At 37.0% G+C, this 12374-nt stretch overlaps 1 protein-coding gene across 11 annotated transcripts in view; it reads right to left on the bottom strand.

Moving 5' to 3' along the window:
- Positions 1 to 12374, bottom strand: part of KIAA1109 (KIAA1109 ortholog) — a 154510-nt gene that overhangs the window by 140519 nt on the left and 1617 nt on the right. For 10 of the 11 annotated variants that reach the window (XM_042470610.1, XM_042470617.1, XM_042470616.1 and 7 more), the window contains exons 2-7: positions 9070 to 9155; positions 8104 to 8153; positions 7164 to 7284; positions 5075 to 5191; positions 4059 to 4137; positions 2967 to 3031 (exon numbers count right to left, since the gene is read on the bottom strand). In XM_042470610.1, coding sequence (XP_042326544.1) covers positions 2967 to 3031; positions 4059 to 4137; positions 5075 to 5191; positions 7164 to 7254 — 352 coding nt within the window. In that variant the 5' untranslated portion in view covers positions 7255 to 7284; positions 8104 to 8153; positions 9070 to 9155. The remainder of the gene's footprint in view (positions 1 to 2966; positions 3032 to 4058; positions 4138 to 5074; positions 5192 to 7163; positions 7285 to 8103; positions 8154 to 9069; positions 9156 to 12374) is intronic. The other variant, XM_042470608.1, reaches the window with a different exon arrangement.

The raw sequence follows: 12374 nt of genomic DNA on the forward strand, positions 1-12374 counted from the left end.
ACAGACAAAAATTTCATATAGTCCTACAATGAATGTTTGTGAACGGGACTGGTTCCTATATATAAAAAAAACTGAGTTCATGTCACAGTATGAAAACAAAACATTCAAAATTATACATGATAATCCATTAAAACATGAAACTGTGGTGAGACACCACATCTTCAGTTTCGAGTTGTATGACCTAATTAAAAACAATTTTGTTATAATTAACTAGTTTTTTTCTCCTTTAAAGACAACCCTATTACTTATTTACTCAAGAGACATGAACTCTTTTGGTATTCAAGTAAACTGGGTCTCTGAAAGTAGATTATTACTTTGCCAACTACTTCTCTTTACACTTAATATATTTACCTCTGAAGATCAAAAAGTGAAAACATATTTCTGTGCCCACCCCACAACCCCACAGATTATTAACTGATCTCTTACTTTAAGCACTAAAGAAAAAAGCTACCGTTAAAAATTACCGTAATAATTTCAGTTTCAAGGCTATAGCAAAATGCCACTGCCATTAACACATGTGAATAAAACTAAAGAAATTGGGTTTTTTCTAGAAGCACTCCCCAGATTTGTGAATTGAACTTGCCCTATTTAAAATCAGATATACAAATTCAGGAGTAACCCTTCTCTTGCAATTGTCATCTATGGGATTACACATCACCATTCACATCCAAGACCATTTTCTAACAGCACATGAGTAAACAGTATTCCTCAACTACTGCATTTTGGCTTTATGCTAACATTCACCTTTAAATCAAATTAACTAATATTAGCTTCATCAATTAATAAAATAGAATCAAATCTATATTAGATTAATTCAGACATTTTTTACAAATAAAGCAAAGGAATAAGGCCATATTTTTTAGATTCACAAACTCATGAAGGAGGTTTGTTCTTTAACTTCTCCTTGGTGTACGGGAAAGATAATTATTGTACTGGGAAACCTGTGCAAGGGATCACTCTGTTCGTGTAACATTAATGGACATCTTCTTGTGCAGCAGATGAAGTACATATGTATACTCAAGACCTACTCTCAGTCCATACTAAGTCAATTTCATGCAGTATCTGAATAAACATTTTTTGTCAGATAAAGAGGTTATCCCTACTAGAAAAAGTTTATAGAATGAAAATATCCTGAACTGGCTGAAAGAGGTTATAGAGTTAAGATGGTGGATTTTCCTCCCGACAATGCAAGTATGTCCCAAACACTTTCACATCTCTTCAATGCATTACAGACCTAAAGCTTTTTTCAACACAGACATTCACCTCATGCAGAAAGAAAGAAAGAAAGAAAGAAAGAAAGAAAGAAGTACTACAGAAAGTGATTCATGGAAGATAATATCAAAAAGGACGGACAGGTGGACAGACAGATCGATCCATCCATACCACTGGGACCTTTTACCAGAAGGAAAGAATTATATCCATCTGACAAATAATATACTCAGAGCACCAAAAATAACTGCTTATTCCTGCCATTGACCTATCTAGCACAATCATGCTTGCAGTATGACAAATGGATTGCACTGGGAAAAAATCGATAGGTGTGGCTCATTTGGGGAAGACAACTCCACCAATCAGAAGAAAACTCAAAATGGTAACTATTCACCTAGATTTACACTTTGAATCATTATTACAGTATAGCTGTTGATTTTCAACTAATAATGCTAAAGGAAAATTCGCCATACAAGTCATATACAACAGAATATGACTTCTCAAAGGAATATTCTGCTCTTAATAATGTTTTTTACAAATCTCAATACTGTATATAGGGAACAACCTTCCCATCCCAAAATGTACTGCAATTTCGCATATGCTACTTCTTTAGTAAAAACAACAAAGTGTCTTACAGCATGTTAATTGACTAACAAATTTTATCTGTTACATAACCTGTCATGAGCATAGTCCAGTTTTGTGAGCAGCCTTTTATTAGACACAATTTCCAGCAGCCCTAGACAGCATAGCCAGTGGCAAGAAATGCTAGTAGTTGCAATTCAACATCACCTAAAGAGCTACATGATTTCTATCCCTAAGGAACAAAGGATAGACAGGTTGTTTTTTTCTGGCACTACATTTTCTTTTACATATTGTATCTCTACTCTAGTTCTAGATGGCTTGGCATCTCGGATGGTTTGTGGATTGACTCCATATAAAATTCAATACAGTGGTACCTCGGGTTACGAAATTAATTCGTTCCGCGGCTAATTTCGTAACCCGAAAAACCTTCGTAACCCGAATTGCCATAGGCGCTAATGGAAAAAAAGCCGCGGCTCCGCCGCGGCTCCATTTAAAACAGCGCCAGGGTTTTTTCGTAACCCGAAAAAACCTTCGTAACCCGAAACAATAAATCCCTATGGGATTTATTCGTATCCCGAAAAATTCGTAACCTGGTTAATTCGTATCCCGAGGTACCACTCTATTTTAAGATGTAATGATGGGCACTAGCCTCAATTACTTTAAAAAGGTGATTCCCAAACTTTGGTCCTTCAGCTGTTTTGGACTTCAGCTCCAAGAAGCCCTAGTCAGTTTGGCCAGGAACTCTGGGAGCTGAAGTCCAAAACATCTGGAGAATCAAAGTTTGGGAACCACTGCTTTACAAGATAGATATATCCTTCATGAATGTGTCTATCAATAACTAAATAACCAATGAAAACTGTGGAATGTCCAAATCTGCAAGTGGTGTGCTGGAACAATTTCCAGACATATTAACTACAGTATTGTGAACTAAGATCACATGGAAAGACGGCAGTTGATAAGGTCTAAACAACTTAACTGGGCATATTCAAATATTATGATCTCTAAGAGCTATTTACAAAAATACAGCAATGCTTCTTATTTTGTGTCACTGCTATTTTTGTGCATGTCACTGAATTTATACAGACTCATTTACTTTGACAAGATATACACATTATGCTCTTAACTGTCACCGAATTAGTGTACTTTCAAATGTATTACTTTTGAAGAAAACTTACCATGCTGTTTCTGCTTTGGATTGTACATCTTCCACCAACGAAATATAATAAATCCATCTTGTATTCTAAAAAATATGTTTACACAATTAGAAGTGTCAAATGTACAGTGGGTCCTTGCTTTACGTGGGGGCTCCGTTCCGGACCCCCCTCCACACACACATAAAGCAAAAAATGTGTATGTTTGAGCCCCCTTATATCCAATGGGGCTCACGCGCGCCCCACGGCCACACACGCCATTCACAAGCCCTACTGGATATAATGGGGCTCATGCTCGCTGTGCGGCCATGCGCGTGCACCAGCCATTCACCCGTTTCCCGGGCAGCTTCAGTGTACGCTGAAAGCCACCTATAAGGAGCCCGCATATGGTGCAGGCTCATTGTATTAATTTATGTATTATATTCAGTGAACTGAAACACTACTTCAAACAATGTAAGATTGTTAAAACTGCTCTTTACCTAAAAGATACTACATAAATTTTTAAAATTTTATTGTAATGCTTTTTAAATCTGTGGGCTGCCTTAGGTCCCTTCGGGGGAAAAGGCAGAATGTAAATTAAATAAATAAATAAATAAATATTGCTCCTTATCATCATTTGCTGCTACACTCTGGATCAGAGATGACTATGAATATACGACAAACCTCATTTTTTAAAATACAGAAGAGTCCTATTTCAAGTCTTCCTATTTTTACAAAATTGCCTGATTTTAATCTACTGCGTTCAGCCTTATTCTCCCAGTACCAATGGTCCAAATGAAAAATGCCACAGTCAAAACCAGGGGTGGAGAACATGTAGTTTTCCAGATACTTGTTGCTGTGTGCCCTTCAAGTTATTTCCAACTGTTGGTGACCCCAAGGCAAAATTATGATGGGGTTTTCTTGGCAATGAACTTCCTCTGTCGTCTGTAATTCTCATCAACCCTAGCCAAAAGAAGCAACTGTGGGAGATAATTAGCATTGCAATCCAACTTCTCCTCCCCATTTTTCTTGTTTTAGATGCACTAGAACCTATTTTGTGAGAGTAATCTTGGACATTAAGAATAAGCTGTTTAGAACAGTCACAGTATTGAAATAATTTGTAAGCAAGTGAGGCACCTGATAGACATATCTTCTGTAATGTAATAGATTTCTCGAACCATGATTTTTCCAGACAGGACAGAGAATGAAAAGGAACCTATAGTAAAAAAAATAAAAATAAAAAATTAAGTCAGTCAACAGCATTAGTTACATGCCTCAATCTTCCTTACTTTGGCTAGATTAAGGGTGCAATTGTACAGCTAAGATCTGTCAGCTATAAGGATGTTGGACAGGAATCATTGAGCTGGATGCCTGAGAGATGGGTATCAAGTTCTAAAATCTCCAACAAAGAAGAGATCACCAACCTGCCATGAAATACATTCCACTGTTGTACATGTACAACTTTTGGAATGGGAAAACTGCACAATCCCCAACTTCACAGGATGTCTTTTCTACAGCAAAAAAATGGAGGCACTGGAAGCTACTATGAGCAGCAAGTAACCTTTCAAACAGGTTATAGGCCCTCTCTGAACTCCACAAAGTTTCAGTTTGCAAAATCAGAAGTGCTCATTTTCAGTTTTGTTTTATCATTCAGTCCTTGTTGTTCCAAAGCATCCCAGAGGGAGACAACTGAGCCCCTACACCTGCCAAAGTGTTTGAATTTTGAGAAAGTCCCACTAAGCTCGTAGAAGTCAAGAAACATTGCTGGCCCAAATATTAATGAGCAGCTACAACAGATCAGCTCTGTCAGCAACACAGAACAAGAGTACATCTATACAGTAGTATACTACATAACTTCAGTTGTCAGCTATGCAACCACCAGCAAAGCAAGTTTATACCAGGTCTAATGTAAAGTGGTGGGAAAGGACAATATCACCATGACAGTGTATAGGACAAGATGCATCTCTGTATCCCATAATTTAGATCTACAAGATCTACTAGAAACCAATCCCTGTGAGCAACAGTTTAGAAGATGAATTTGTGCTCTGTCCCTCTGTTATTAGCCTGTTATTTTATATATATTCAGTATATATTTAATACATATTCAGAGGTGTTCTTTTTTTAAAAGTGTGCATTAATGCCAGAAGACTTACCAATATGGATGTAGCCATTTTTATGTAATCTGTTTAGAACTAATGTTAAAATAAGTCCAATGTTCCGGGAATTATAATAAGTTAGGTAAATAATCCAACCACACGACAAAATTGTAGCTGCAAAGAAATTATAACATGTTTCAGTACAGCCAAAGCTTAAGAAAATTAACAGAACAATTTATTTATAGCAAATGTTGCTATCGTTATAACAAACAATGCAAGTGAAATGCTGGAACAGTCCAGTATTATGGTCTGTACCTCTGCTCAGGACAGCCAGACTGCCCACTTCATATGCAAAGCTATATTGTGTCTTAGGGCTATACACACAGGATCTGAACTTGTACCCTTTCCTCCTGTGCTTGTACCCTTCCCCCCTCTCTGCCCCCATGCTATCATCTTCCAGCATGGCTGTGAGAGAAATCAGAAGAACTCCCTCCAATTTTCAAATAATGACAGTAGTCCAAATTGGGGCCACTACCGGTGATGAGTATTAAATATGGTGTACCATGAAACAAACCATGAACTTTATCTAGAGTCTAAAATTAGTTTGCTTTAAAAAAAAACCCACACCTAAAACAAACTACTGTACAGTTTATCTAGATTTGGACATAATTTTTTTTAAATCACTTTGTCAAAAGAGAAGCAAATCATTCCTATTTCTTCCTCCCTCCTTAGGGGAAAGTGGGAAGCAGACATGTTATGAGGCTCATGCACATAGCAATAACTGTGGTTTAATATTGTGTGTGGCCTTGATGAAATTACTATCCAGCCTTCATTCCTCATCTATGAAATGGAAAAATTTACTATAATATTCAACATTACAGGAGGAATGGGGCACCTCCCCCACAACCATCACAAGGCCTGTATTTCCTTTGGCAATATCTGTCAGGTTAATGCCTACCTTCCCACACACCTGTCCACCCATTTACCCACATCCTTCCAGCCTGCCCATTAATTCCATTTTATTCCATCTTCCTTTCTTTTGCTAATTTCTCCCCACCACCTCCCGCCTTCCCTCTCCTAGGGCCTTCAGTTTTTGCCCCCATCCATGTGGCAAGCAGGCTTTTTAAGAAGTTTTAATTAACACCAACAGAATATTTTCTTTAAGCCTAAATGCTTCAGGGGTTGAAGCACACAGAGAGTTTACACAGAGAGTTTAGCGTTAATCCTTCTTTTTTTAGCTGCTCCCTCACTCCATGAAAAATATCCTGCTCCACAGACACAAGTATTTACACTTTTTAAAAAGCTTCAATCAGTACTAATGGAAGAGTGTGTGTGTGTTCTTTTAAAGCTGAAATACTGTGAAAAGGCAAAACTGCAGAGAGAAGACCATAGGCCAGATGGGGAAACTTATGGGCTGCAGGTTCCCTATCTCTGCTCTAAGGCACTGAGTTAGTCATTGCTATGTAACAAACATGATACCAGTAACATGATGAAAATTTATCTTTGAGTCTGTTAAACATCATCTTATATAACAAACTGACTTTCTGAAATAGTGACAATGCTTCAGATTATGTACAATGGTCATCATGGAATGAAGTGTGTACTGTATGTGTGTCAACTGAACTGCTCAGGCAGCTGCACAAACAAAAAATCAAGTTTCAGCAGGCACAAGTAACAATGAGAGGAGAAAATGTTCAATTTAAAAACCAACAGAAGAGGCTCAAGCTGCTGGTTCAAAAACGCAAAGACCACAGCTAACTGTGCATATGCAGTCCCTTTGAATTCCGCATGATATGTGGAGAAAACATTATTCAAGATCTTCTCACTTTTAAAAAATAGGAACTAGATTTCATATAAGCACATTACTACGTATTGTTTTTCCATGTCAATAGGCTAAAACAATCTAGTGGAAGCTTACTTTTCTTCAGTGGCAAGAGCAAGATCTGTGGTTAAACTCTATTTAGGATTATCCAGTCCAAGATTATTTTCACTTAACAAAGAACCTTTTCTGTTAACTATCACAACTAGGTGCTATATAGTTGGTGCTATAGACACCTATTACTCAACATGCTTAACACAGGCATATAAAATTAGATATTTTACAACACCAAAAAATACACAATTTTTTAAAGTAAATGTTACATACCAACTAGGAGCCAAACAACATTCGAATTATGCTCTGTGAGAAAATGTTCCAACTGAGTGATACTGGGAACAATACTCTCATTTCTTTCCATTGCTAAAATACTGCAGTAGCCTCTTGATAACTAAAGAAAAGGGGAGAAAGGTTACATTTTACAGAACAATGCTGAAGTAAATTCCTTCCTTAAGTAAAGAAAAATGCTGAAATAAATTCATTCCACACATATGGCTTATTTTCCTTTTAAAATACTTAGGGAGATTCAAACACTTATATATGTGATGTGTAACCAATCCTACAGCTATATACTCAGTAATAAGTCTCACTGTGTTGAATAGTGTTTACTGATGGATAAGTATGAATAGGATTTCAGGGAAAAGAGCCAGTGATCACCGGGGGACTTATGTCTGTCTCCACTTGAACTACACAGTGAAAGAGGTTTATGACCATGCAAGAATTCCCCCTAAAAGCAGCATATGGAAAATTTAAAATCGCTTATATCTCAAGTGACAAAACTAGGAAATAGAACATAGTAATTTCATTGACAAGCTCAAACTATACATTACATTCAATGTGTGATCACATTGATCATATCCTGAGTTTTCAATACTTCCTGCTCAACACTGGGTCCACAAAAGCTGCCTTGGATCCCAGAAGAAAACCAGGGTATAAATTCAATAAATAAAATAAATGATAGATAAATATTTACTCATCTGCACCACATCCTGATGTAAACTGATATTAGCAATTAATATTGAAAAGACCCAGGTACAAATGCCTGCAAAACACATTTTGTCTCTTAAGATTTGTGGCATACTATGTCACTTCTTAAATATATTTCAGAAGGAAACCCATTTTAATCTGTTGAAGCAAAAACAGTCACACAAGACACTAAAGACTAACAAATTGTTACACCATAAACTCTAGTGTCTATATTGATACTTACGTTACAGTAATATAGTTGTTAAGGCACCCCAGGATGCTTTGCTGTTCTACCTAAACCAAACAAAACAGAACGTATTGTGTCAGGTGGTACTACATATATACATCCTAATAAACCATTAGTCAATTGCTTTCCTAAGTCTTTTTCCTAGGTTGCATATCTTTTATATATGCATCTTCCAACACCATGGCACAAAAGTGATTTAGCGGCTCCACATAAAAGCACTGTGTTAATTTTTTTTAACAATTCGCAAATAAAAATATGTGTTGCAAAATCAATTATGGGACTGAAATTTCGTATCTGGTTAAAATAATGTTAGCTAGAACTGGTCTAGGTTCTAAATAGCTATTGAATAAAGAAGGAAGATGCAGCCCTGCAACTCAGAAGTGCCTGTTGTACTGACTCTTCAGAGTCTTTAGGTTCTCTGCATGGGACTGTTCTTTGGCTCTGAGTCCTTTTGCCATTCCTATGCTACAAAGACTTTCCTTCCAAATGTTAGTGTTGGGTTTTTTTAAGCTGACGATAATACTGTACTTCCTAACAACAAATGTTTGAATGTTTCTCAAATCCGCCTTCATGTACATTCAACATTCTGAAAGTATTTCTAAAACCTTCAATCATTTCACCTCATTACGATTTGGTGTGATTAGCAAAGAGTAGTACAGCTAAACAATTTTGAATTCCCACTGATCCTAATTCTAGCATAATTCCAACACTGCTGATGTAGCGATAAAAACATCTGCCATTCTTTTTTCCTTGTGCTTCATTCAGACACCTACTTTATGTCCAAAATGCAGTATTTGTTGAAAGATGGATATCAGAGCTGAAGAAATTTTTCCTTTCAATAGAATTGTTCTGTAAAGACTACTATATTGAGAAAGCATTGGATTTTATAAGAAAACATGCATGTACACAAATAGATAATTTTGTTTTGAAATCTGGAAGCATAATTCCAGAAACGGTGACTACCTGCTTGAGGTAAGCCAGGATCTTACATCAACTTCAAACTGTGGTTTAATATTGTGTCCTTTTCCAATGATGGTAGCCATTGTTTTCTAGTTTGAACAAAATAGGAAACTACAGTTAACTGTTAGTCCTCCTTGCATCTGATTTCTCCTTCCCCACATTCCCTATAACCACAATATGAATACGTCTTTAAATTAGTACGCTTCATTGCTTTTTCCATACACGGTGGAGAGGCTGTTCACGTACAGCTACTCACTGAAATTAGTGCTATTTTTAATAGCATAGATTCTGTTGTTATTTTGAAACACTATTCATTATCATTGTTTCTAGCTTTTTCAAAAATCTATGTTATGAGCTGCGTAATGAGAGAAAGACAGGATAAATGGAACTTGAGCAGGGATTTAGAGAAGATGATTTGGAAGCTCTTATCCAGCTCAATGATTTGCTGCTGCCAGTTATTAAAGCATTTTACTTTAAGGTTTTTGGAAGTACAGGCCACTTGTGGAAAAGACTAAAAAACACTAAAGAACGCCTAGCCTAAAACAGCAGGGCACTTGTTACGTTCCTAAGCAATTCAGCCACAGCACAGAAACTTTCCTGCAACATGAAGATGATCGGGGGGAGACAGAAGTAAAAGGCATACTCCTGGCATAACTGTGCCATCGTGTTAAAGATTTTCAGACACACTGCGCTCATCCAGGACTTATCCCGCAAAGATCCAGGAATGCTCCAGCAACAAAGCATTCATGGGAAAGTTCCATGAATGGTCTGTTGCTGGAACATTCCTGTCCTGGATGACCGCAATGTGTCTGAAAATCTTCAGCACGATCGCGCAATTGCCTTTTACTCCCGGCTTTTCCTCCCTGTCTGATAATCTCCTAATTCCTTCAGACCAGAGTGCAATGCAAAGCATTACCAGAACAAGGCAGGCATTACAACAGTAATCACAGAAGTCTTGTGTTGTAAACCATGCAAAGACAATTTTATGATTACTGGAAAACAAACTTTCTGTTAAGAGACAGAGATGAAACTCAACACTGACAAAGACTTCAAACAATGAACTGCATACATCATTTTACATTCTAGCACCTGTTCTATTTATATTTTTATACCAGAATCCACCTAATACTTTTAAATTTCCATAACGTTCTAAGGGTAGAAAAATTATATAATGATATTTTCAGGCTTTTCATACTTGGTAAGAACGATGGCTCTGTTTTCTGTGTATTGTAACCTGTTCATTTGAGCATTTCCACAAGTTATTAATGTGTTTTTTTCTTATTCAAGTCAGTGGTATTTTAAGAGACTACTTGACATTTACATGTTTTTGTTTGCTTCCCTTTTCCATCGAGAAAATATCAACAGAACCTACAGTAAGTCTGAGAGGAAAAGTCTGTTTGTTTAGCTGTGGAAAGGATTGTAGAAGAACCAGAGTCAATTATCTTGGCAAAGCCACGGCCTCAAAAATCCATAATGCAGATTATTTTAAAACAGAAAAAAAATATTTTCTGCCATGGAATAATAATAATACTAATAAGGCAATTTAAAATAAGTATTTCTAACAAAAGTTACAGTGTGAAAGCAGCAAAAAATATACTGCATCTAATATAAGCACAATAAAGGCTTGCCAAATCTTTATCATTAAGAACTTGCCGTTTTAACACTCTCTCAAAAAACACATTTTAATAAGTGTCTCAAGCTCCACATGGCAGACCTTAGTAAACTATAGACAAAAAGAACTGCCAGAGATTCCAAATCGTGCCAATAAGAAACAAAAAGGATCTCATAAACAGAAGACAAGCAGATTTTTTAAAAACACTATACAACATAATGAACACGGAAAAGCAGAAAGCTAGCCAGAGACAACAGTTGTCTTACAGATCCTCCACGACTGTCAGCCAATAGTGGGATTATTACACAAATGTCAACATGTAGGACAGCCCAAATTCAGAATACATACTCGGGATCTCATGCATTCCCATCCTATGCATGGTTAATCAAGTATTTGTTTGCAAGTTTCCATTTTGTTCAACAACATTTAGGCCTTTGTAACCGTGCACAAGGTCAAGAAAAGTTGGGCTTACAAATCACCAAAAGCAAAAACAAAGAAATCTCAACAGATGCTGAGTTATAAAACCAAAAGAAACTGGAAATCGCCTTGGTTACAAAAGCCTAGCTGTAGGTAGCAGTAGAACAGCAGCAAGGTAAAAACAGCATCCCTGTTGCTATTTCTTCCAGCAGGCCTTTCCTGAATGAATTCCCAGCCACCAAAAGAAAGGAAATCCAGTTTTTGATTCGACCTCCCTATAGCCACTGTTTACCGTTATTTGTGAATTTAAAGTATGTTTTCATTTTACTCTGTTTAATTGTATTTTAAGAGGGGTGAGAATGATGGTTTGTGTATGTGCAATTTAATGTTGTAAGCCGCCCCGATTGCATTTCATAGAGGGGCGGGATATAAATAAATCTTATTATCATTATTATTATTTACAGAACATTTATTTGTTCCATAAATGCACATGCTGCAGTAATTCTTTCCTGAAATAGCTATGGAAAAAAAACTGTATTGCACAAAGAAATCTACTACAAAAGAGATATCCTAATCACTACACACTGTTTTGAATTGAGATATCCTATGGAGCACTGATTACCAGTACAGCCCATAGCCATGGACTTTTTTTATCTACGGATTCAAGCATCCGTGGCTTGAAAATGTTCAAAAAAAGAGTATACATTCCAAATATCAAACCTTGATTTTTTATTTTACACAAGGGACACCATTTCACTATGCCTTTGTATTTAAAGGGACTTGAGCATCCACTGATTTTGTTATCCATGGGGGAATAACAAAATCAAGCCTCAGCAGATAACAAGGACCTGCCGTAGTTACATCATTCTGAATGTAAGGACAAGGATCTATCAGGATCCCTTCATGTAGCCAACACCATCATGGTATCAGAGGCGGTACAATCCCATGCCACACCCTTGACTCACTGGGCAAAGAACAAACTTAAACTGATAACTAAAATACAGTATGTTAACTTTCATTGTTGTTGTTGTATGCCTTCAAGCTGCTTCCAGCTTATGGCAAACCTGAGGCGAACCTATCATGAGGTTTCCCAGTAATGTTACCCCGAGGACGAGAGCAAGTGTTTTGCCCAAAGCCACCCAATGGGTTTCCATGGCCAAGTAAGGAGGCGAAACCTGGTCTCCAGAGTCATAGTCCAATACTCAAACAACTATGCCACTCACACTGGCTCTTTCCCTTGAGTCACTGGGCAAAGGGTAAACTTTCAGCTGATAACTAA

Source organism: Sceloporus undulatus, chromosome 5 (genome assembly GCF_019175285.1).
Source record: "Sceloporus undulatus isolate JIND9_A2432 ecotype Alabama chromosome 5, SceUnd_v1.1, whole genome shotgun sequence".
NCBI classification, from domain to species: domain Eukaryota; kingdom Metazoa; phylum Chordata; class Lepidosauria; order Squamata; family Phrynosomatidae; genus Sceloporus; species Sceloporus undulatus.